The 25661-nt window shown below is 37.7% G+C and overlaps 1 protein-coding gene across 2 annotated transcripts; it reads left to right on the top strand.

Annotated features, from left to right (window-relative positions):
* The first annotated feature begins 966 nt into the window (after positions 1–966).
* On the top strand, positions 967–23646 carry unm_sa1614 (un-named sa1614). Of its 2 annotated transcripts, none has more exons than XM_016668949.1 (28): positions 967–1864; positions 7541–7613; positions 7699–7844; positions 10108–10182; positions 10318–10367; positions 10582–10711; positions 10829–10914; positions 11006–11081; positions 12144–12224; positions 12305–12402; positions 13254–13323; positions 13842–13929; positions 14259–14307; positions 14716–14888; positions 14977–15110; positions 15444–15535; positions 15605–15791; positions 17046–17131; positions 17211–17344; positions 17604–17671; positions 17987–18094; positions 18331–18619; positions 19219–19386; positions 19477–19540; positions 19962–20005; positions 20865–21019; positions 21142–21267; positions 21416–23646. In XM_016668949.1, the coding sequence occupies exons 1-28, from the start codon at positions 1739–1741 to the stop codon at positions 21488–21490; spliced, it is 3051 nt and encodes a 1016-aa protein (XP_016524435.1). In that variant the 5' UTR covers positions 967–1738; the 3' UTR covers positions 21491–23646. The 2 variants fall into 2 exon arrangements, with proteins under 2 accessions (XP_016524435.1, XP_007547125.1); XM_007547063.2 differs by having other exon boundaries at positions 968–1864; positions 17229–17344.
* Positions 23647–25661: the final 2015 nt, after the last annotated feature.

The raw sequence follows: 25661 nt of genomic DNA, 5'->3' as shown, positions 1-25661 counted from the left end.
TTTGCTCTGATTATTTCCTCTGAGACTGGCAACGCTGGTTCAGTGTGAGATTCTCTGGCTCAGACGCTACAAGGGAAATGATGTCAGATGACGAGTATGAAGCGTTTGACAACATTGGTTGGTTACATTTTGTGTTTAAGATCACAAACTGTTTTAGAGGATAACTAAGGGTTGGTGAGTCACCCGGCCTTTAGAAGGAGGCACTCTAATCATGTGAGAACAAACATGAATGTTTCAGTGTGAGGAGAAAGACTAACACTGGCACGTCTCCCTAAATGTCAAATTAACTTCTCAGTCATTAAATTTATTATTTTAAAAATGAAGTTCTCCATATAATCTACCACGATGGACATATTGGGAGTACATTGATGATTGTGTGAGCTTGTAGGGAATGATCCACTGGTTGAAGTGAAGTGATTCCCAACAGCTGGTTTTTGTATTAAAGGGTTAATATATAAAAACCCCTAGATTTAATTAATTTTTTTGTTGTTGTTGTTTAGCTGTGATTTATTTTGTTCAAAGTTATGTATGATGTTTACATTTGTCTTGTATGCACACTGACTTTGTGATTTTACTGAATTCAGCCACCATATTGATGTTAAATAAGTATTTCCAAAGTGTCTTTCGTCCTTCCCTGTTTTTGTCTCATCCCCAATGCCAGATGGTGAAAATCCCTAGATTATAGAATCATCTAAAGAGTTACATTTTGTTTTAGAATTTGAGATTCTTGAAGTTTTTTGTTTTTTGAAACATAGGTGGAATATTAAACGACTAAACCTCAGTCACAAGTGTTTTTAATGGAGACGCTAATGTAGTCACAACATATTGAACACAATAGTTCCTCAAATTGTTAATTTAAAAAATATATATTTGGTTTTGCTTAGAATCCGGCTTTTGGAAAGGTTTTGACTCATTTTCAGAGCACCCTTTAAAAACAAGGGAGCTCTGTAACAACACGAAGCTGCTGTGACTAGGATGGGGCCTGAAAATCCCAGTTCTCCCAGTGCACCCAGTGTAGGGCTCGGTCAGCAGTGCGCGCCACCGCGACAGAGGGCTCCACCGCTGTTCACCGTGAGCGCGCCTCTCCATGCGGGTTCAATAAAGGGAGCAAAAGCGGTGAAAAGAAAATGAGACGCTGCTAAAGAGAAATGACGGCGGGGCTGGACGGGAAAGCTGAGACTGGTTTGATCCCCCTATCGGAACCCGGTCTCTGGGTCCACTTGGTCCGGTTCTCCGCACATCGCCTCCAGGTCTTTGTCAGCCGGTTCGCACACGGACGGCAGAGCGCTTTTGTGATTTTTCCTTTTTCTGAATGAAGACGCTCATCAGATAAAGGCTGTTTTAGCTTTGACCCAGCAGAGAAGCGGCAGTATTAACATTTGAGGGATCCTGTGAAGTTTGTGGTGCTGGGATTTATGCTTTGCGTGGACTGAGTCACCTTTTGTTCGGAGAAAAGAGGCGTTTGATGCAGCGGTTCGGTCACACTGAGGCAGAATAACTGAGCAGGTCCTTGATTACAGCACATCTCCTGTTATCATTTTTGCTTTACACACCCGAGTGAAAAGGGGCGTGTGAACATTCCCCAGCCTAGATATTTAAATCATTACAGATCATTTATTTATTTATCTGTTCATTGACTCTGCGCCCTGCGCCTGGTGCCCACCTTCTTCTGTCAGTCCCGGACTGCGCTCGACTGTCCCGGTTCTGCCCTTTGTGTTCCGGGGTTGACAGGATCACCATGCCGGAGTGCGTGTCGGTGTCGGAGTTCGTGCAGGAGGTTCAGGAGGACTGGAGCTCTCCCACCACCTCCTCCTTCACCTCCAAGATGATCAACTGCAGGAACACCATCTACCTGCTGGAGGAGGTGAGTGCTGAGAGGGAGTGGAGGGGAGAGGGTGGGATGTGGTCGTAGCGGCTTCAGCAGACAGATGTTCATGTTTCTACTGAAACCAATATTTAAAGCTTGCCCAATATCCACAATGGTCATCCTCCCCAAAGACAAAGAAAAATGTCTTTGATCCCCTCCACCATTGGTCGCCCTTAGGTTCTTGTCTAAGGTTAAGTTGTCAACATTTGCATCTTCTAAATTATTTTGTAATGCTGAAACTACAAATCCCTTTGTATTTATTTTCCCTCCTAATTTCTATGCTTGACTCAAAGAAAGTAAAAAAAAAAATAAAATCTGCATTTGTGTTATTCCTATTGCTGCATGGACTGTGGTGACATCATGTAATAACTCAGCAAGGCTCTTATCACAGTGATCAGGACTCGGTCAGTGTTAACATCTGGGATGCTGATAAACATCTGTAAGCTAAATAATAGTCAAGTTCAGTTTATTTCTACATTGCAGTAATATACCAAAATGCCTCATCTCATGGCACTTTGCAACGCAATTTAAATGAAATCTCAATCGCTCCATGTTTAATTCAGATCACGCCAACTCATTTCTATACTACCTTGTCTGAAATGAAAATATCTAATTACATATGGACTATTGAGTCTAATTTTAATACAGTAGCGTCACAGAATCGTTTTCTGTGTTAGCAGCCATCTGGTGCAACAGGGAGTTGAGAGGACAGGAAGAACACAAACTGTGGACCAGAAGTACTTTAAACAGTAAACCAAAACAAAATCAAGGTACACACAGTTAATGGCAGCAACAGCTCTGTCAGTGACTTTGTACTCAAAGGAGACACAGAAGAACCTCAGTAAACTGTAAATAAGATAGAAAACAGAGATAGTGCTTGGCTATTGTCTGCAAATCTCTTTAGTTCTGTCTAGGAAAGAGAAAATCTAAAGAAGCACTGGACCAAATACTTTCATAGAAAGTATTTGGTCCAGTGTAGTACACAAAGTTAATGACAGTGACTCCTTCCAAGAAAGAGACAGCTGATCACTGAAACACTGGACCAGGGGTACCTTTTTCAAGAAAGGAAGCAGAGAGAAAACACAAAACTAATGGAACCCAGACTATTATTAAAGAAAGAAACAAAACTAAACACAAAGTGACTGGGCAATGTATATTTTCTACAAGAACGAAAGTCAAAAAGAGTACAAGAAGTTAATACAGATCTGTCAACAGCTCCATCTAGGAAAGCTAGTTTTCACAGGAATGAAAACCAAAGACAATACACAAAAGATCATTTCAACAATAGATCTCCTGGCTCCTGAAAAGAGACACAGCATAACAAAGAATCACTTTCTGTGGGAAATAAAACTAAAAGACAGAACATAAAGTCAATAGACAACAATAAAAGCAGAGAGAGAAAATATCAATGCAAGGAAAAGTGGCTGGTATATTCCCCAGCAGCCTACGCCTATAGCAGATCATCAAACAGAATAATGTTGTGAAATGTTCTCTGATATTCTACCAGCTGATTTGCATTCATTCAGCATAGTGAGAGATGAATTTTACAATAAGCACACAAGCTTATTCTTTGACTTGAAAAATAACTGGGGAAGTTTGTTGCAAAATGGTTGACTGTAAAATTTATTAACTGTTTTTCAGCTTTTTAGTTTAAGTTGGCTGATCTCTGGTCTAACAAGAACTAAAATTGTAACTTTTTGTGATTTTTTTTTTTAATCTCATGAGCTTTTATCACACTGCAATCTGTAGGAAAGACTTTATTGATTTAAAATGTAATCAGCTGATAGAGAATTTGATGTGTGTCTGTTTGACCTGATGGAGCTGATCAGTGAGGTGAGACTGAGCCTTTCAGGGAGCAAAGGTTTACCAAACTGAGCTGCTCAACACTGTGGTAGAAGAGTCACTTCATCACAGGTGAGCTATGCGTCACTTACTCTGTTGAGTGAGGCTGTGAATTGATTAAAGCAGTAGAGAAGTGTCAAAATGTCATATTTACCCAAACTGTATAATTACTTTTACAAAACAACCAATCAACTCTTGTTTAATTTTACAATAATCTTGTTATTTCATGTTCTTTGAAGTCAGAAGTAAATTCCAATGTTAACTCTGTCTTAGCTTTCATTCTTCAAGACTTATACTCTATAGAACATAATGTTCGTACTGATAAAGTACATTGTTTAATCAATTTGCCTTTAAATGAAGCCATGTGTGGCCTTTATGTGAGCACCCTCTTTATGTGCCACAAGTAACATTTTCAAAAGCTCACATGACTTTTGGTCAAAATCATAAATTCAGTTTGTATTGCCAAAAATGTGGGTGCATGAATCAGATCATTTCTTGCCTTCAGTGTTCAGTATCTGTCAAATAAAGGGATGATGATGTCAAATGAATGGATGTGTGCTATCCATTCATGTTTTAGTTTTTTTCATTTAGTATTTACATGTGTAAAAAAACAATCACCACTTTCTTTCCAAAAGTTGATTTCGGCAAGAAAGATCTCTTTTGACACAAAATGACTGGGAAATACAAAATACGCTAGGAAGGCGACAATATACAATCACCTCCAACATATAAAAAAATGGGCTTTAAATAATATTTTGCAAAAACAGACACTGGAATTTCACCTGCGATTTTTAAAAATTGAGGGTTTTTTTGAAGTTGTCAGACAGAAAACAATTTAAAGAAAAAAAAACTCACTGAAAATTACCAAGATTTTTCTAAAGTCCAAAAATATCAATCAATCAATCAATCAATCAATCAATCAATCAATTGAATTTGTACAGCACATTTCAGCAGCAAGGCAGTTCAAAGTGTTTTACGTCATTAAAAACACAAAATTACAAAGTTAACAGTTAACAATTGAACAAACATTACATCTTGATGAGTGCCATCACCAAAATCATACACATGAAATATGTTGGTCAATGTCTGATTTATTACGGTTCAAATCAACTCTTAACAAGTTTTTAGTTTTGAATTAAAGAAACTCAGTTTTTAATTGATATATACTACAAATGCTGAAATATTTGATCAGTAAAAGTCATTTTATGGTGTACGACAGTCTTGTCTGTCTAAAACGATCATACATTTTGGACGTCTCATACATCTTAGGCATATTAGACATCTGATGGGAAAAGATATCCATTGCATCTCCAAACATAGCAGAGTAGAAAAGAAAGAAATCTGATAGAAGTAATGAATTTAATGCAACTGAAAAGTAGCACCCCTGCGACAGACTGGCGACCTGTCCAGGGTGTACCCCGCCTCTCGCCCGGAACGTTAGCTGGAGATAGGCACCAGCACCCCTCCCGACCCCACTGAGGGACAAGGGTGTTCAGAAAATGGATGGATGGATGGATGGATGAAAAGTAGCACCAGATTTTTTTGTCTGAGAATATTTTTGGCAGCCGAACGAAATCCCTTCGTTTTTCAGTTCATTTTCTGCCAGTTAACAAATTAACTACTGTGAACAATTTGTGTAACTGGCCCACTGCTGTGTGGGGTCTGTGTATTTGGACGAGGATACGCTTTAAAGCAGCATGCAGCAGAACCCCCGCTTTCCATCCCTCCACAATGGAGTTATTGACCTGGAGAATGGCCTGAAAAACACGCTCAAACTGAACCCTCCCCTCGGCCCCCATCATGTACCCCCAGCAGGGCCGACATATGTTACCAAGGCAACAGATTACTGGCCATCATCATTCTTTGTTATTGTTTTTTTTTATGGTTATGAAAAGAAGCCAAAGTGATTAATGTTAATGAAGATGTTAGTTAATCTGCAAGCTGGTGTGGGATAAAGGCAGACTGGAGAGGTGTAAACTACAGCTTTTAATGGGATATTTAGATGCATAAAATCTTGTTTTCCTTTTGTCGCAAGGCAGCACATCTGTTGAAGTATGTAGTCCTGCCAAATTTTGTATGAAAATCAAGGCTTTTTTTTTTTTTTTTATTTTCACTTTAAGCGTGGCGACCAAATCAAATGGAGATTTTCAGAATACAAGGACTTTTATTTTTTTCAGAAAAAAATTAATCTGCATGAAGGTAAAACTTAAATTCAAACAGTTAAATTTAGCAAACATTGAAAGTTACAAAACACTAGATTGTAACTGTTCTGGTCATCATCTACTGTATTCACTTAATAAAGTTTATATTTGGACTTACGCTGTTTATTTTCAGTCTAATTCTTGAGTCTAGTGCATAACTATTTTCATATTATTTTTAGAATTTTGTAAATCATTACAATTATGCCAAAGTAGCCGTATTGTATTTATGTATACCTCTTTGAACCTTTTAATTTTTTTCATGTCACAACAATAAACTTTTAGAAATTTTGAGGGAATAATAAGTGGTGGAAAAACACATCAACTTTTCATATCTGGATATTGATTTTTTTTATCCTACTTTTTGCAAATTAACTCACGTTCAACCAGAATGAATAGAAATAATCTATGAACTTTTCCAGTTTTAGTCTGTATTCACATTAAGGTAGTCTAATTAAATGAATTTGATCTAAGCCATTCCATTGAATGGCTTCATTGTCCTGCCAGAAGGTGAACTCTCCCGTTTGTCATCCTCTAACAAACTTTCACCTTGTATTACACTGTATTGATGTAATTACCTAAATCTATTTTCTTTTTAATTATTACCAATATTTTGGTCACTCCAGCAGGAATAATTCTCACAGCATGATGCTGTTACCATCATGACTGACATTAGAAATGTTGGTGTCTTAAATGTAGACCATAAGAATTCAGTTTTGGTCTCATCACTGACTCACCTTCTACATTTCTTTTGGGAAACTACAAAAAAAATGTTCTGGCCTTCTGTAAACAGGCTTTCATTTTGCTTCAATTCGATTATGGCCAACTCTGTGGAGTACACTGTTAATTGTCATCCTGTCAACATTTTCTTCCACCAGAGCTGTTCATTTCTGCAGCTCCACTGGTTTACAGTGAGCCTCCAGTTTAGGTGGACAACCATGTATTTTTTTGTGCTTGCAGTTGTGACATTTCTTTTTCCATCTTCAAACCTGACATACTTAACGTTTTAACAACTGACAGTTCTTTTGTCACCAGTCCTTTTGCCCTCCTCCTGACAGTGCTGCTTATTTCTAAAAACACACACTGCACAATGCGAAAGCAAGAACTAGGAAGAAAATAAGAGAAAACACAGCCAAAGACTTTCACAGAACCTTCAGAAGTATTTGACAATTGAAAGTAAAAGATAAAGAAATGAGGAATGTTTTAAACTGGCGTGTCTGGTACAGAAAGATACAAAATAGGCTATAGAAGTAAGCAAAAATAGTTTTGTTTGCTAAATAAATTAAACAATAATTTGTGGTTGTTATCAAATGTCACTTGAAATGTTTGTCTTTTCAATAGTTTGTAAAAACCTGAAGCAGAATTGCCAATAATTTTCGATAATTGCTTGTGATACAACACAAATTTTGCAGGACATGATGAAATAAAACAAAGCCTCAGTTTAAAACAGCCACATCCAAACTGAGCTGCTGCTTCATGCAGTGAATTTTGACCAATCAAATGATGGTTTACAGCCATAAGAAAGCAGGGGTCTATTGTCCAGCAACAAAGCCTGCTGCCCCCATGCACATGCAGACCCAGTCATGCAGAAAACAACTACACCCACTTATCATTCATGCTTGTGCTTGTCCAGGCTCTGGACAGCGACCGGATGGTGTTGCAGAAGATGAAGAAAGCGGCAAAGGCCAAGTATGCTTCAGGGCAAGGTACACAAATCCACATTCAGACAAACACAGATTACATTTAGATTATTCCCCAAACTAACTCAATTTCTTTTTTTTTATTTGTTAGATCATGTATCTCACCTGGAGCAGTACATCAACTCGATGGAGAAGCTCGCAGTAAACTGTCACTCAAATGGAGAGACGGAGGTCGGCTCGGCCTTCTGCCGCCTGGCGGACTTTTCCAAAGAACTTCTGTCTCCAATGAAAAATCTGGTAAGCGAGAACATCAGATAAACAACTAGGAGGTCAGGAGCCACATCAACTATTCCTGGACTAAAAATGGTTTTATTCCCTTGACTGTGATCTTCAACTTCTCCGTTATGATCAGAATGAGAAAGTATTTTATTGCCAAGCATGTGAGCACACGCTGGAAACTCGTTTTGCTCACTGAAGTTTCAGGACTTACAAGAATCCCATTGGATAAATATGGACACAAATTACAAACAATTAAAACCCCAAAAGAAAATGCAGTGCATTCTGACACTATAAAAGCCTGATCTATAGGATATTTTAAATATGTAATAGTTGTCACTTTTGGAAATTGGTAAAATTATATATAATTTAATTAAATATGTAATTAATGTTTGGCAATGTTGTTATTTACAAGGTGGTATATACAGAGATGTTGAACAACAGAGAATAGTGCAGTACAAGTGCCTGAACTGAACAATAAGACTGAGAAACAACATCCAAGTTGAGATTGTAATTTACTTGTTAGGACTTGCATGTTGTTTAAAGGTCTATGAGGTAGATGGACTGTGTGAGGGAAGCTGTTTTTATTCTGTGCTGCTGTGGTTTGCATCACTCTGAGGCACTAGCCTGAAGGCAGCAGCTTACACAGTCCATATTCTGACTGTGAGGAGCCAGAGGGAGTTTATTTATTTTTTTGATTTTGCCTTCTTTTTGTCTGTGAAAAACACAAATCCTGAATGGGGGTCTGTGAGGCATGAATAAATCTCTTACTGTTGCAGCAGTCTTATGTCAGGGTTAGTGGCTGAAAACAGTGAATTATAAAAGTTTGCTAAGCAGACTCTGACAGCTGATTAGAACTGCAACAGGATCTTCCGAGCCAAGGAAAATCTCCTTGGCTCCCTTTTCACAAATGGGTTTATTTGTGATATTATTTATTTCAGCTCTGGTATGATGTGGCTCTCTGAAACCTAAGATGTTACAGCTTAAAAACATGCAGCTTTTGTAATCTGTAATTCTTGACCAAACTTGAAATGTCAGAATAAAATGTTCAATCTTTTCTCCACTGGAATCCAACATATATAACATGAAATCACAATTAGTTATTGTGAACCCAGATGATCAATAGTTGTAAATGATAACCTCTAAAAAATACACATAAAAGTTGAGAAAAAAAAACTATTTACTGCCTAATTCAGCATCTGTATGAATGGTTCTATGTTTTATGGACCTGAGCCCATTACACTTATGATTGGAACAAGAATTTTTGTAAAAGGTAGCATTTGCAAACTGCTGATCAGAGCAAAATGTGCTTATTTTGCTGTGTGAGCTATTATGAAATGTTATGCAGGGTCCTAATGTCTCTTCAAGAGTTACAATGCAACCCTAAAAAATGCCAAACGCCCTAGAGAAGACAAATAGCATCATACTCAGCTCCCCGAAGCCATCTGCAAGACGAAAGTCTAAATGCAGGGTGGAAAAGTACTCTATTTAATTTATGTACATATATTACATATATCGCATACCTGCCTGATGACATCTTTTTCATTTATTGCATCAGTAGTAATTAATTGCACGATAGCATTGCTAATGCATCAACTTACATTTGCTTTTTCCAGTGTAGATACTGTATATGATTATAGATCCTGAGGTTTAAGCTATAATACTATATAATACTGTATATGTCTGAGGATGCGTTTTTCTGTTAAACTACCTAAGCAAACTTTAGTGCAGAAAAACATCAGCTAAGTCTTATATTTAACAGACCACCAGCATGTTTCTGTCTCAAAAGACTAAATATCTGCTCAGATATAAGACCTTCATTCCAAACTGAAGCATTTTTCCTCCATTGCTCCTGGCTTTCCTGAAATGCCTGGCTGGTTGTTCTTTCTGGCTTTTTCCTCCTTTGATTTCACAATGAAACTCATTTGCATAACATCCGGCAAGTGACAAGTGTGGCACACTTCAAACAGAAAAAAATGCAGCTGCTTCCACCTTTTTCCCCCTACATTAGCTGACCAGTTGGGGCAAAGCACGTTTTTGCAAGAGAGAGGATGTTAAAGAGGGAAAAAACTAGGAAGCAACATAAAATTATGAAGAAAATCTCTTTTTTTTTAACATTACTGCATGTCAATATGATGTAGCTGTTTTAATCAGATAAAAAACCAACATACACATTTTCAAAACTTTGATTATAGAATCTGAAAACCCAATACACTGTTTAGCAGTTTAAGTGTTCATGTGCTTGTGTCTATTTATTTATTTATTTATTTGTGTGTGTGTTCAGCTGAAGAGCATGCTCCACAACATCAACTTCTTCCTGGACTCGTTGGTTAAAGGAGACCTGCGGGAGGTGAAAGGGGTGAGGACTTTTGATGTTCTCATGTAAAGTGTATGTTATGAATAAGTTAAGCCATGAGTAATCTGAAATGGTGAAATGAACAGAGATTATTTGTGTAAATCTGAAGTAAACTTTTCCTCCTCTGTACCGCTGCAGGATCTGAAGAAACCATTTGAGAGAGCATGGCGGGATTATGAGAGCAGATTGTGAGCGACAATCCTTTTAAAGCATCTGAGAGAGTTTACATGCTCTCTTGCATCTCCTATTTTTAGGATACCCTTCTTACGTGTTTGTGCATGTAAAAGAATAAATTACACCTCTGCATAATTCAGGAACACGGAAAGGCTCTTGTAAGCAGAAGTGAGCTGGTAAAACTGTCAGGAGTCGGATTAATAATTCAAAGCGGGCGTGTGTGTTCAGCAAGCAGGTGGAGAAGGAGAAAAGGGAGTTAGCGCGACAGTACGGGATGGTTCGGAGCGAGGTGAGCGGAGGAGAAATCGCTGAGGAGCTTGAGAAGGAGAGGCGCTCCTTCCAGCTGAGCATGTGTGAGGTCAGTGACCCCGGCTTTTTAAAACCAGTCTATTTCTGCTAACTCCCCTTGCAGCTCAGCACTTTACATCACCCCACTACATTTATGTCCAGTTAATAGACCAACTCTCTATCTCAGTATCTCATTAAGGTGAACGAAATAAAAACAAAGAGAGGAGTCGACCTGCTGCAGAACCTCATTAAGCACTACCACAGTCAAAACAAGTAGGTTCTGGCTCACACACACACTCAGACAACATAAAGCATCATACAATACAGTGACAAAGATGGATTTACCGTAAATGTCTTTGTGTAGTTTCTTGCAGGAGTGTGTATCCACCACTCAGAGGCTGAAGCAGTACATGGAGGAGCTGAACGTAGTGCTGAACATGGTATGAATGTTGGCAGAAGCCTACAACGGCGTATTAGGGCTGTTAAAGATAGAAAATAGAGGCGGAAATTTGAATATGATCAAATTCAGAAAATTTTAGATTAATCTAAAAAAGTTTCTAGAAGAAAACAAAAAGTTTTTTTTTTGTTTTTTTTCCCCACCACATTTCTGACTTTTAAGTCTCAGAAGTTTTCATGTTTATTTTCTAGAAAATGTCTGTAATTAATCCAAAAATGTACTCCTTTTCTTCTACGAAGGCCGTATTATGCCATAGGAGCCTGTAGCATTGTGTTTTTATGTGTGTGTGCTCATTGTGTATGTTGTTCTTTTCCTTAATGAAAGCTTCAAGCAAAAGTTTCGATTGTTTTCAACCAATTCTAAAACCATATTAGTATTATTTTTCTTGTGTCGAAGCAATGTGGCCAATTGATTTAACCTTTTACCACCTGGATTGAAACACTGAATCATTAAATTTATAGTTGTTTTGGGAAAATTGTCAGAAATAAAAGTTTAATTGTCACAAGAAAAAGTACATATTTAGTCCATTTGTAGATTCAATGTTCAGGAAGATCTCAGTGGTGTGAGGCATTCCCACAGTCTTCTGCCAGCAAACGATGCTTCCAGTTAAGAGTGGGTAAAAGATCTACAGTAAAGTTCAAATTCCTGCAAAGTTATTTAGCTCCACAAAAGTAATATGAGAAAATTTTTGCTGATTCATAACATTGTTTTCAGTTGCAGTCAATGTGCAGGACTTCTCTGCAGCAATGCACCCCTGTACAGTCTGGGTTTAAAACTTTGCAGCTAAACCCTTTATGTTAAATTGCATGTCTTCATTAACTTTTTACAATATGAGACTTGTTATTCTTGACTAAGAATTGTCACTTATTTTTTCTTGTTTAGTTTTTATTTATGTACTTCTCTGTGTTTTTTTGTTCGTAAACTTGTCTTCAGTTTGATATTTCATTTCATTTTCTGTCTCAGAAGGATATTTATATGGAATATTATATTTATATGGTGTTGTTAGTGAAAATTCTGAACTGTGACGTGGCGTTGGTGTGCACAGGTGAAGCAGCGTCAGGAGGAGGAGAAGAAGCAGCTGTGCACCATCAGGGATCAGCTGAGGCCAGTTGTCCACACAGAGCAGGTCTGAGACTCCAACCCTAACAATGACTCACACTGAGCTACAGACCATCTGATTCAGAAATGGTTTGTTTGTGTCTGCAGGACTCTTTACCTAAGCAGGTGTACAGCATGCATCAACTTCTGGGAGATAAACAGTACGGAACAGAGAGAACAGGATTCCTCTACAAGAAGAGCGACGGGTAAAAAAAAAACCCCACAAACATTACAAGCTTGTTTATGTTTAATTTAGGAGTTATGTAAGAGGACATATTTAATTAAAAAACCAAAGGACCAAATTTATAATTTAGATACTTTTGTGCTTATCATAACATATGACAAAGTGATGAAAAATGGATTCTCATCAAGTACAATATAAACAGAAATAACTTAACTTGTCCTCGTCAACAGTGAATGGCTTTACATGATCTAGAGAGGTAATAATTCATTACACCCTTATGTGCAATGAAATGCTATTTTTGTGCAAACTTTTCATGTGGACAATTCTTGATTTCTTTGAGTCTGAAAAGTTATATGTCTCTAACAATGTGCATGGTTTGGATTAGTGATTAAATATTCTGGGCTATATGATGTATTTGACACCTACATTATGGCTGTTCCCTCTTTACAACTACTCATGAAATTGGCTAAATAACCTCAGTTCAAGGCTCAGATGAATAAAAGTGATAGGTCATTTTCAAAACCTGAACTGGTCCTTTCATAATAACACACAGACCACATCTGATAGAGACTTCACTTTAGTGAATTGCATGAAATTCAGTCAGATGAGGTAACGTCAGTTGTTGGGAAAATTAGTGAAAGCAAAAGTGTGTGTTGTCTCCATCTGGCACAAGATTAAAACTGGAAAACTATTTACATAACCTGGAATGTTTTGCAGAAACTGATTTGTGTCAAAAATTTTATATAACCTTGTTTTTTAGTGATAATACATGTCTACAAAACCTATGTTCACTCAAACCCTTAAACTCTTGAAAAACAGGAAAGAGTATGCCCGTGTTATTTGCTTTGCTAAAATATTGTGTTTGTGTTGCAGGTTGAGAAAAATGTGGCAGAAGAGGAAATGTTCAGTTCACAACTGTTACCTGACTATTGCACATGCTACAGTGAGTGTGTGTTACTGCAAGTTACTGCATCCTCAGACTTTTAACATCTAATTTGTCATAATTAAGATTTCTTTGTTGATACTGTGATTTCACTACTTAAAAAATAGATTGTTTTAATAAATATTACTAAGTATTTCTGGATTTCAAGGTAATTATATTTCCTCACTAGCAGAAAAGTCCTAATTCCTTTTAAGGAGCGTATTTGGGAATCAATCAGATTAAAATACCCACATTGTTCGCAGAAAAGATATTCAACCAAAGCTACTCTTGTTAGTGTAGAGCCTTTAATTATTTCACTCCAGTTAATGGTTAAGTGTGAATTAATTATTGTTGATTTTTGAGCCACTAATGAAAATTGAAATATAATAAATAATTACCTCTATTATATAATTTCTAATGTGGTGCTGTATCCCATCACTTTTAATGTTTTTGCTTTAGTTTTTTTTTTTAATTCAGCTGTAGAAAACTTGCAGGGTTTAAGCATTTGCATCTTGTCAGCTCTTTTTTCTGTCTTTCAGCCAAATAAACCTCCGACCCGACTAAACCTGCTCACCTGTCAAGTGAAACCCAGCGTGGAGGACAAGAAATGCTTCGACCTTATCTCCCGTAAGACACGTCGAAAAGGGAACTTAGCATAAAGTGAAAACTGTTCTGCAGTCCAGACTCGAGTTGAATGGTTTTGTGTCAAATCTGTTAATTCATTTCCAGTCGTTTAAATCTTGACTAGATTTAAGTGACTCATTTTACGTACATTTATCATTAAATATTAGAAATATAGTTAGAAACGTAATGAATAAGCATATCTGTATGAATATTAAGTGAAATTGAATGGATATTAAAAGTACATGAATATTTACATTTAAATGACAGTAAAAAACAATTTGGTATATTTATTACATACTTGATTAAAAATGTTTTTCAACTCTGTCCTTTAGATAATCGGACCTATCATTTCCTGGCTGAGGATGAAGCTGAGTGTGTTGCGTAAGTCTTTTTTTTTTATTTGCAACAAAAAACAAGGACAAAACTTTATTTAAGCATTATTTTTTTAGTTTGATTCTTCTCATCTGTTATTAATTTGGACATTTTTTGTCTAAAATCAACAATTGTTCATTTTTTTTGAAATGCTCAGCATGGCTGAAAGTGAGTCAATGAAACAAAGCAGAACCTGGTATTTATTTGCATAAAAGATTTAAAATTCTACTGTCTGGGGTTTAATATGTATATTAATTTTTAAAATTAAAAACATATTACAGGATGCAATGTTAATCTTGGGTGTTTTCTTTTGTATGTAGCACTCTAACTGCAGAAATCTACATCAGAATGATCTAAATAGTTATAACGTTTTGTCTGAAGAGGAGAACTGTCTTTGTTTTTGTTGTGAATGTTTAGATGGATCTCGGTGCTCAGTAACAGTAAGCAGGAGGCTCTCAGCATGGCCCTGGACGGGGGCAGGCGCGGAGGCGGAGGGGGTGAAAACAGTGTGGAGGATCTGACCCGGGCCATCACTGATGACATCCGCAGAATGCCGGGAAACAACTACTGCTGTGACTGTGGCGCTCCAGGTAATCTCTGTCTGCCAATAAGCACGTCTTATTTGACTCTTATTCATTTCATTTCAAGTGTAAAAGTCACATTTCTCCCTCTCTGAAGATCCTGGATGGGTCTCAACAAATCTAGGCATCCTGACCTGTATCGAATGTTCAGGGATCCACAGGGAGATGGGCGTCCACGTGTCCAGGATCAAGTCTCTGAGCTTGGACAGCCTGGGAACCTCAGACCTGCTAGTAAGGAACATCTCTATACTGCATTGATCCTCTAATTACCTTTGTGGGTCTGTAGGTTATGTTTTTGGCCCAAGTTGACATAAGTAACTCGGTGTTGAAATCAATATATGCTGACAAAGTCCAAAGAAGTTTAATGTATTCATATTTTTCCTTGGTTAACTGTCCGTCAGTGAAACCAACCAATGACCCAGCCTTCTATTAAATAGGGCAGTTTGTGGTTGAACCTTGGGTAAATCCTACATCGTGTTTTTGATGTTTGTAACTGAAATGTATTGTTTCTTGTTCGATGAGCATAAAATGATATAAACTAATGTTCTCTGTTGTTTATTTCAGCTGGCCCGAAATGTTGGAAACTCTGGCTTTAATGACATATTGGAGGCGAATCTGCTTAGTCCGTCACAGAAGCCCTCCCAGCACAGCCACATGTAAGTTTCACCCACTATTGTCCATTATTGGAGAAAATACACATTTGAAACATTGTGTGCCTATGACAGGGGGGAGCGCAAAGATTTCATATTGTCAAAGTATCAGGATGTTCATTTTGTGAGGAGGTTCAGCAGTTCTTCTGCAGCGCTGCGACTGGGCCTGCAGGAGGCAACCAAGAGCTGTGACATCTACAGCCTGATCCAGCTGTATGCTCAGAGGGCGGAGCTAAGCCAGCCCCTGCACACCCACATACAGGTAACCACACATTGATGATCTACATCAATCATGCTTACAGGTAAAAAACGAATACCAGTAGTATGTAGTATGTTGGTGGTGTGAACCAGGCTTTTTTTGAGAGAATAGTTCTCCAGACTTTCATAATATTTTTCAAAATCTTTCTTGAACTTCGGCTTTGCCACTTCTTTTTGTCTTGTTCACACACCTACACAAAGCTTAAGAAATTAACAAGTGTCAACATCTATTTAGCTGAACCCAGCCAGAGACAACAATGCAGCTTCCTCCACTTGTGTTCCTCCATGTAAACGTGTAAAAAAAATAAATTAAAAAACCCTCTGAAATACTTGCAGTAGAAATAAGTTTAAAAATTCAAACCTCTGAGAACATTAATTCAGTGAGAAAATTTCACAAGTTCTTCGCAAAAAAAAAATGTTTCCGCACGTTTTCACAGGTTGGCACCACTGATGTTAAATCTTTGAGTGCTGATGGAACAGAACCTCCTGTTGGGATTTTTGACCATTCCTCTTTGCACAATCTTCACCCAGAGTCTTGTTTTTTTTCTTATGCACTCTTCTCTTCAATTCTCCTCACCGGTTTATGATTTTGATGAAAGACATAATAACAACTCATTATCAGTTTTCTACCCAGATTTTTCAAAGAGTTAATAAAACGATGCATTCTATGAAGGTTCTAGTTGATTTTGGAAGAAAAATAAGGCGACAGCATCACAGTTGATTTTTGTGGTTTTATTTGTTTTACTCATTTGTGATTGTAGATTTTCTTTCAGGTGTTCCTCCCAAATAATCTTTAGGCATGTAGATAGCATTTAATTGTTGTTTTAGATAGCAAACAACAGCTGTCTAATTAATAAAAAAAATTATATAGACATTAAAGGATGGTTGGAATTAAGGTTAGGGTGAGGATTGGAAGAAGGGTTGAAGGAGGGTTGGAATTATTTTCATTTACTTCCAACCCTAATTCACACTCATTGTGTGAATGCCTTGTAGTATTCACACAATGCTACAAGGCATTGAATGAATGCTTTGTGTGTGAATTCTTTGTGGCATCTTTTGCCTCTTAGTTTTGAAGAACTAAGAGATTACATGCCATAAATGTCAAAAAATGTTTTCTAAAGTTCCTAGATACTCTTATTAACTGAAAAGCCTGAAAAAAATAGCAATAACTGGGGATTTTATAACAAAAAAAAAACTTTATTTCTGAAATTTTCCTAAGATGTCAATAAAAAGGTTTGGTATGTTTCCACACCAACAGGAGAAAGGAGAGACGGCTCTGCACTTAGCCGTCCTGTTTGCTGACAGGACGTCGCTGCACATCCTGGACTTTCTGGCCCAGAACTGGTCAGTCTGCTGTGATGATGCTGTGTAGTTGTTATGCCTCAGAGTGGTAAGGTTCACACCTGCATGTTTACTTGCATAGGTTTTCTCTTTTTTCCAGTTCCAATGTGGACGTACAAACCTCAGCAGGAAACACTGCGCTGCACTACAGCTGCCTGCATAACAAGAGTGACTGTGTGAAGCTGCTGCTGAGAGCCCGAGCCAACATACACATCAGTAACGCAAATACGCTCCCATAGTGTTATAATGTGTAGTTTATTTTGCACATTGTTTCATTAAAACAAATTTGGAAAAGTATTTTCTTTATTAAATATTAATACATTATCAGAAACTAGACAGGGATTCAATTTACAGATTACTACTAGTATAAGCTTTAGAATAATTTTGTTTTCTAAACCTCCTGTAAAATAAATGAATTCTTTGTCTAACCCAAATAATCACCGCTATGTAACAACATCATTTTTCTGTGTCGCAGAGAATGAGTTGGGAGAAACTGCTCTGGATGTGAGCCGCCGACTGAAGCACAGTGAATGTGAGGCGCTGGTGAGGTCCTCAATCTGATTCTGGATTACTTTATTTATTTTAATCAAATTACAAATTGTGTTGTATTCTTTGAACTTCTTGTAGTTATTGGAAGCCCTCACCAGCTAAGAGTAAAACAATTTGAGACCAAAGTGATCAGAAATTTCAGTAACTGCAATCATGAATAAGTAAAATCAAATAATGTCCAATCAGCCAAGGTAATGAAAAATAAAAAATATATATATTTTCATTTCATTTTGAGAGGCCAAGCAGCGTTCTTCATTCTGACAAGATGGCTTCCTTTTCTCCTACTAAATGACTGAACTTTGATTGCAGCTGCAGCAGGCCCAGTCCAACCAGTTTAACCATCACGTCCATGTGGAGTATGAGTGGAGGCTTCGTCACGATGATCTGTACGACAGTGATGACGACTTTGATGACAGGGTAACAATGACAACGCCGTGGCTGCTTAACTCAGCAATAGTTCTTATTTAGTTTTTTATTTTTATTTTTCTGATTTTGCCATTAAAGAGTTGAAAATAGAGATTTAAATTACTTATAAATGACCAGATTATATTCTTAAAAAATCTCTTTCTGAACTTTGCAGCTTGTGGATGATGGTAGAAACTGTTACTTTATTTTGGTTGCGTCCAATGACTTTATTTTCTCTCTTGTTTCAGAATGGTCCAGTGAAGAAGGAGCACTCCTCGTCTTCATCATCCTCAGTCTTCACCCCATCGTTCTCCTTCTCCTCCCGGCCTTTCAACTTCAGCCAGTCCTCCACCTCCACCTCCTCCTCCGTCTCCGTTGCCGCCCCGTCCTCCGGAGGACCAGGAGCCGGCCTCCTCAGCGTGGGGAGGAGGCTGGCCATGGCCATGGACCTGCACAGCCGACCAACTGGCTCCGCCCCCAGCCCTCCACCTCCGCCTCCGTCCTCCCCCGCTCCTCCACTGCCGCCCCGGGTCAAAGGTCAGCTCATTTGTTTGGAATTGTTTTGGTGATATCTTTGAAAACACAATAAGATGTTTTTGAGCTATACTTTTATTTCATTCCTAGCTGTTTATGTGTTTCTTTTTAATATCAGATATTTGAAGATACAAATACTTAAATACTTCTACTATCTGATTACACTTGGAAACAACCGGAGCTGTTACACACTGATTTATGTCTATATTGCCCTTGCATTATTCCCATAATTACTCATCTGAAAAATATGACTGCTGTTTCTATTCCCTAATTAACTGAATATGCACTCTTCATGCTGAGCTTTCAGTGGAGAATGGCTTTGGAAATGACTTGCACAAAAATGTTATTTCTGCTGTAACTCAAGGTTGCAGGTCTATTATTTTGAGATGACAATGCCTGTATTGTTGTCAAAAGTCATTCATTGTTGTGGTTAATTATCATCCTATTAAACAAAAACAAAAGACAGTCTTTCTGCTTATCAGATGTCGACACGAAGCGATTGCATCTGAGGAGCTCTGGCAACTAATTTCATCTCAGTGAAATTTCAGCATATAAAGCCGAAGCTTTTCTGGTTGAATCATGAGTATCTTTTTATCTCGCAGCCCCTTGTGTTCCCCCTCCTCCGCCTCCGGCTGGGGGTGATGGAGTGAGGGATGAAGAGGAGGAAGAGGCGGAGGTTTTCTTCCCCACGTCAGGAAACAGAAAGACAACACCTCCCCCTCCCATCGCTGCCCGGCACAAGAGGACCTGCTCTGAGTCTAATAAGCAGGGTAATATCTGAGAGGCACCCCGCAGTTAGTCTGTCAGAGTAACACTGTCATTAACTCTGTATGTCTGTGTGTTTACGTGTGTGTGCACAGATCACGGGTTGCCAACCAGTCCCAGGATTTACAGTGGTCCAGACTCCTCCTTCAAGAAGTGTGTGTGAGTATCTGAGATATAATTATACTGTATTTTAACACAAACTGGATGAGATTTTTATATCTACTCACAAAACATTAGGAATATTTGGCTCTCAGGTGAAATTCATGGAAATTGTTAAAAATCAAAGCATGTTTTGGTGACTTCTTAATGTTAAGCAATGTTTGGCATCAAAAGCAAACAACTGAAATTTAATTCCAAAGTTGAATAGCACATAATTAGTGAGTCGGGTGTCAAAAAACATAGTAATTTGATTTTAATTCTGTTTAAGTAGTAATTATACATAAAAAAATAATCATATATTTAACTGACACTAAGACAAAACATAAGAGAGCAGCAACGAGCTGTTCTATATGAAGCATTATGCTGCCCTCTATTGGTCACAAGGATAATAACCAGATAAATTCTCTCTCTGTGACTCCAGTCCATCTTCTCCTCTCAGCTCGCTGACGGAACGACCGGACAGAGGTACCTGTTCTGCTCAGAAACATCCACTGCACTCTTTATCTATGCCTGGTCTAGCTGTCTTATGCAAATGTTACAATTTTTGAATGAATTCAATTTTAAACTAAAACTATTCTTCCACATTGAGATAGATGCTGCAATATCTGCTCCAGCTCTCACTGACATTGTTACTCAGATGCCTACAGCTGTTGTGTGAATCTTACAGATTCAGACAGTTTTGCTCATGAGAGAAAAGCAATGCCAAAATAATGTTGCTGTGCTCCTCACGTCTCTTGGACCTAAAATACAGTTTCAAAAATAATTCTTCTCTAGAAAGAATGGATTGTGGTGAAATTAGAAAGTCTGTTATCTCCTTTACTTTTAGCTGTGACTTATAAATGCAAAAGTAGTCACATATGCAGAGACAAATCTGCCCTCGTCAACTGTTTACTTTCACAGTTTTTCTGTATTTGCCTGAAAGGTTTTCTATATTTTCATATTATCACAAGCGAAGTTATACGTCAGTGAATGCATCTAAACTTTAAAATTAGTGGCATAGAGATAAAAATCTGTTTTAAAGCTGGAAACATCAGCTTAGAGAATATTCCTCCACAAAAATAGGGTTGTACCTTTCTCCTTGAATCCTTGGCAAGGCTGATGTGAACATGCAAACACACGATGAGTCACTCAGAATTCCTCCTCTTTATTTCACAATGTAAGTATGTAAATAAAGTTTTTCCAATTTTTTTGATGTTGAACTGAACACCACGTTGTGATTGCCACCTGCAAAAGAGCGCCAGATGTTTATATATATATATATAGTATAATAAAAACACAACCTCTTTAAGGCAACTAGACATTCTTAAATGAATTTCTCTTTGAGGTTTTCGACGGACAGAAAGTGAAGGTAGCACCTCACATTTCCTGTACCCGGCCAGCAAAGCGCCTCCGAATGGATCTCCAATCAGCCAGCGCTCTCAGAGCTTCGAGAGCGACGGCAGAGGCCCCACCCCTCAGCCGCTTCCTCGCAGATCACTGGTGAGATCTGGTTGTTTGATGGAACCGTTTTAAATTGTTACTACGTTCAAACCTCTGTTTAAGAGCCTGATTCATTTTGTTGCTGACTGTTTGTCTGATAAGAGTAATATTTTGTCAATCAGCCTCGTGGAGCAGCCAGTCGGCGGGCTCAGGCTCTGTATGACTGCCAAGCAGACCACCATGATGAACTGAGTTTCTCTGAGGGTCAGGTGTTGGTGGTTCTTGGGCAGGAGGACAGCGATTGGTGGGTGAGTATCGGCATTCTTTATTTTTTCTGATTGGCTGAAACTGATGTGAGAAATTATCATGAATTCTCGTTACAATATTTTTTTTTTTTTTTTTGAAAGATGTATTCTTATTTGCAGTAAATGTCTTCATTCTGTGTGTTTTGTATAGCATGGCTATATAGAAGATGAACCAGACCAGAGAGGTTTGTTTCCAGCCTCCTTCGTCCAGCTGCTGTCCGATTGATGTAAACCCGCTCCAGATCCTCAGGCCAGCGCAGATCCGGATCACATCACTTCTTCTGGAAACCAAACTGGGCTCTCATAGGAAGCAGGCCAGATGGTAAAACCTAACATTTACTGGATCAAGTCAGACTTTTGGATCAGATGTCTGGCATCCTGCAAGTTCTTGAGATCTTGGTCCAGCAAACCATAACAACCTCAGGTTTGGATTTACAATGAGCACATAATGGACGGCTCAGGACAGAAAACTTTACTTGTGTGACTGAAGTCAGGGAGTGTTGCCAAGCTGGACAATCAGCTGTGACTCATGACTTATAGGACATTTATTTATTATTCTAACAAGCACACATTTGACAGAAAGTTAGACCAAGTGACAACCACCCAGGGGGCTTTTATTTTGAGACTTGGATGAACTGCATTCTTCATTTTTAAGTGACATTTAAATTAATTACTTTTGTTGCATTTTTGTGGCGATACCTGCAGGACACCAGCAAAAGCTGCCACAATTTAAACTCCTTTCCAAGGACTCCTGGATACTGAAGACCAAAGCTCTAAATTCAGTAGAAACCAGTCATCAACACAGAAAGAGAAACTCAGCTTCCTTTATTTACCTTTATTTACAGGTTTGGTAAAAGACTGAAGAGAAGAAGAAGGTTGAATGAGAAGCACTCTATGCCTTCAGCTGCCTTTGTGTCCCATTATACCAACACTTCACTGAGCAGAAACTTTGGCGAGCCGCTGCCACTTAACTCAGTGTTTAGGTGAAACAATGTAATTATTTTTCTTTAAAGAACGAGGAAACTATTTTTCTCCATAGACACGTGATGAGTTGTGGAACCAAGATGTTGAAAGAAGCACCACTGGATAACGAGAGGATTGATTTTTCAATTAAAGTTATTTTTAATAAAAAAAAAAAATAGCTTACAAAGACCAACCCTCGGTTGAAATGTACTTTAAAGGTTACTGTGTTTTTATTTTATATATATATATAAAAAATGAAAAATTGTTGGTGTTTAACAGCACACACAAGTGAATGTTTCAATGTTTTATTTATTTTTAATGACTCTTCCTGTAGCTTGTTTAGACATGTTTATAGTATAAAAAAATGTTGGCATCTTTTCTCCATTCTCTTAGAAATATTTATTTTGTTAAACAAAAATTACCTATAAGAAACTATCGCCAGTTCAATGTCAAGTAAAAATTCAACCATAGAATGGCTCAAGTGTAAAAAAAGAACAAATAAATTTTTCTGTGTAGTTTGGCCTGCATAGATTAACTCAGAACATGCTTATCAACATGGTCTGCTCATACAAAATTTAACATCTAAAACATTTAGATATGCTTTAAAAAGGGAGCTTTACAGTGTAACATTTAAACTAATTTCACAGGGATCCTTGTCAAGATGTTAATGAACTATTTATAATCTGTACATTCATCGCCCTCCACACTCACAGGCGCTCCTGCTGTTAAAATTTTGTACAACTCTCTGTACCAGTAAGACAGCACCGACTCACCTGTAACATTTACAAGGTTGGACCATACAGGCAGAAGGACCTTTGACCCTTTTCAGTAGGATTTAATATCCTGTTCCAGTTTTCCGGCAGTCCTCATTTATATTTAACGTGTTAAAGTTTAAGAGTTAATGATCCCGTATACCATAACAGCATCCTGCTCCTTGACAGCTCACAGAACCACAGTTCCGCCTCCAATTTGCTAATTTTATGCTTTTATTGGGCCAATCATCCTAGAGGTCACATTGACATTCAACTCAGCGTTTACTTTTCCCCATAGAAAGTGAGTGTTGTTGTGCAAGGGCTTATACCTGGATTTACCCAATCCATCTATGAGGTGCTTTTCCACGTATTATCTGCTTAGCAGATAAATCTTAGTCCAGCTGAAGTACATGATTTCAGTAAAAACGTAACATTTAGAGTAGACGTTTGCATGTGTTATGGTCAGACAGAAAAGCCTCTTTCCCTGCTATGCTTCCAAAACAACCAGTTGGCACACAGATAGCATCTAATGCCAGGATGATACAATTTGCTCCTGCTTTCCAACAGTAAGCACTGGAAATTGTCTTATCTTCCTTTCTCAACTGATGATTTTGTAAAGAATGATATATGGTATTTTGCCCACTTAATAAATGTACTCAAAACTCTTGGATTTTGCTTTTTATTTCCTAGTATGACTACTGCTATAAAATATGGTTTTATTTTCACATTAATACCAGTGGAACCAATAAGCACTGGACGCAGCAATCGGTCCTGAAATGCTTGATAAAATGTTGAGACATCTTGCATAGTAATAGTGTGAATTAAAAATATACTTTATGATCTCCTTTTGAACTGTTACACTTCACTTTATTTGTACTTCTTCACCAGGAATAAACTTTTTAAACTGGTTTGTTTACATTAGTTTACCAGTTTTAAGTTAAAGTCTTATTAAAGTTGAAGCTTAAATGTTCAACCATGAATGTAATTTACCAAAAAAAAATTATTAGGTTCTTACAAGTTCTATTAATTCAGCATGTAACATTATTTTAGAACATTTTGAGAATATTTTGATAGACATTCAAATATAATGGTGTAAAACACACCGTAAACACAGCAACAAAACTATCTAAAAGAACAAAACCAATTTTACTTTGGTTCCATTTGTTTTTATTTAAATCAAAGTGAAGGTGGGTACATGTTTTCTGCGGTTTTGGCTGAACACACTGCTCAGTTTGGCATCTAGATCTTGCTGATCGTAAACTGGTGTGTGACTGGAAACCCAACACTGACCATTTCAGTCCGAACAGAAAGCCCAATTAAAGCTGAACACACATAATCAGGTCCTTTGGATTAAATCCGTTCATCGTGTATGGACTTTTATGAAAGGGAAAAAAAGATAATTAGAAGATGCCCCTTTATTTAAATAAACTCTTCACTCCCAGAATGCAGTGAGGAGCAACAATTTGGACCCAAAGGCACAAAAATCACTAACTAAAACACTAGGGTGTATCTGTTTGCAACAACTTGACATATTGGCAGTAAAGATAGCATCCAGATGTTAAGTAATACTCAGGCCTGCTGCTCTGTCATTAAGTGTCTGAAAACTGCCAGAATAGCTCATTTCCCACTTTATTGGCAGCAATTTCCTGCGACAAAGCAAAGTGTTAAAGTGAAGGGAAATATATTAAAAAAAAACAGCAGATGTTTCTTATTAGACTGAGAATGCAGGCAGTTTTTGGGACTGAATGAACCAAACAATGAACAAACTGGTAAAAGTGACAGAGCAACAGCATACAGATGAATATCCAGCATTACGATGATGTCTGAGTTTTTCATCTGCTTCGAACAAAATAATTAAAATAATGGCAGCAGACTTCTGGAGTTTTAAAGAGGATAATGACTAAAGACCACAAGCTGTCTCTTTGGGTAAACTTTCAATGTTTTCAAGTTTGCTACAAAAGTCATGTTCTCAAGGAGAACAATGTTGTCTGAAGCAGATGGAGCATCTCAGCATAAGTCTCAGGGCAGTTTCACACATTGGTGTATGGATTTAAACATTCTCAACATTCTCAATAAAGTAATTGTACAAAACAAACATTTAAACATTCAAAACTCAATTACACTCAAGTTGAGCCTGCAAATGATCAGTTTCCCTGTAATTATCAAATTGTAGCAAATTATTTTACTTAGTCTTATGAATAAAGAAAGGGTAAATTTATAATTTTATCTCCTAAAACAAAAACGTATTGCTATATCACAGAAACAGTGTAAAATGCAGGCAGTTTTCCATTGCAGCTTTGAATTTAAAAGCCTTTTTTTAACAAAACACAATTAGATTTATTTTAATGTGCACATGCAATCTAATTTCTAATCCTCCATCACTGTTAGTTGGCCTTGGATCATAAGTCATTTTCAATAGGACTAAAAAACAGCAACAACAACAAACCTGTTGAATGCAGATACACCGGCACTGAGGGGACTCTAAACATGATTATAGTGTAAACCAGTGGTTCCCAAACGTTTTCTTCTGCGCCCCCCCAGCGGTTTCCAAACATTTTCTGCGCCCCCCCCTATGGATTACAAATGGCTGTCTGGTTGAAACGACGCGTGTGACGGACAGGGGGCATCGACTTTTTTGGGGGCAAAATGAATGTACGTAGCTGAAAATAGACACCAACATCG

Source organism: Poecilia formosa, unplaced genomic scaffold (assembly GCF_000485575.1).
Source record: "Poecilia formosa unplaced genomic scaffold, Poecilia_formosa-5.1.2 Scaffold18, whole genome shotgun sequence".
Lineage (NCBI taxonomy): Eukaryota > Metazoa > Chordata > Actinopteri > Cyprinodontiformes > Poeciliidae > Poecilia > Poecilia formosa.
The sequence above is the reverse complement of the archived record's forward strand: the minus strand, read 5'-3'. Positions and strand labels throughout refer to the sequence as shown.

Excerpts from the sequence above, each read along its gene's own strand:
- unm_sa1614 (XM_016668949.1), top strand. The coding sequence starts at position 1,739 with ATGCCGGAGTGCGTGTCGGTGTCGGAGTTCGTGCAGGAGGTTCAGGAG. Across the intron at positions 7,845-10,107 it reads TGTCTCCAATGAAAAATCTG|CTGAAGAGCATGCTCCACAA; the intron begins GTAAGCGAGAAC and ends GTGTGTGTTCAG. Across the intron at positions 12,225-12,304 it reads CAGTTGTCCACACAGAGCAG|GACTCTTTACCTAAGCAGGT; the intron begins GTCTGAGACTCC and ends TTGTGTCTGCAG.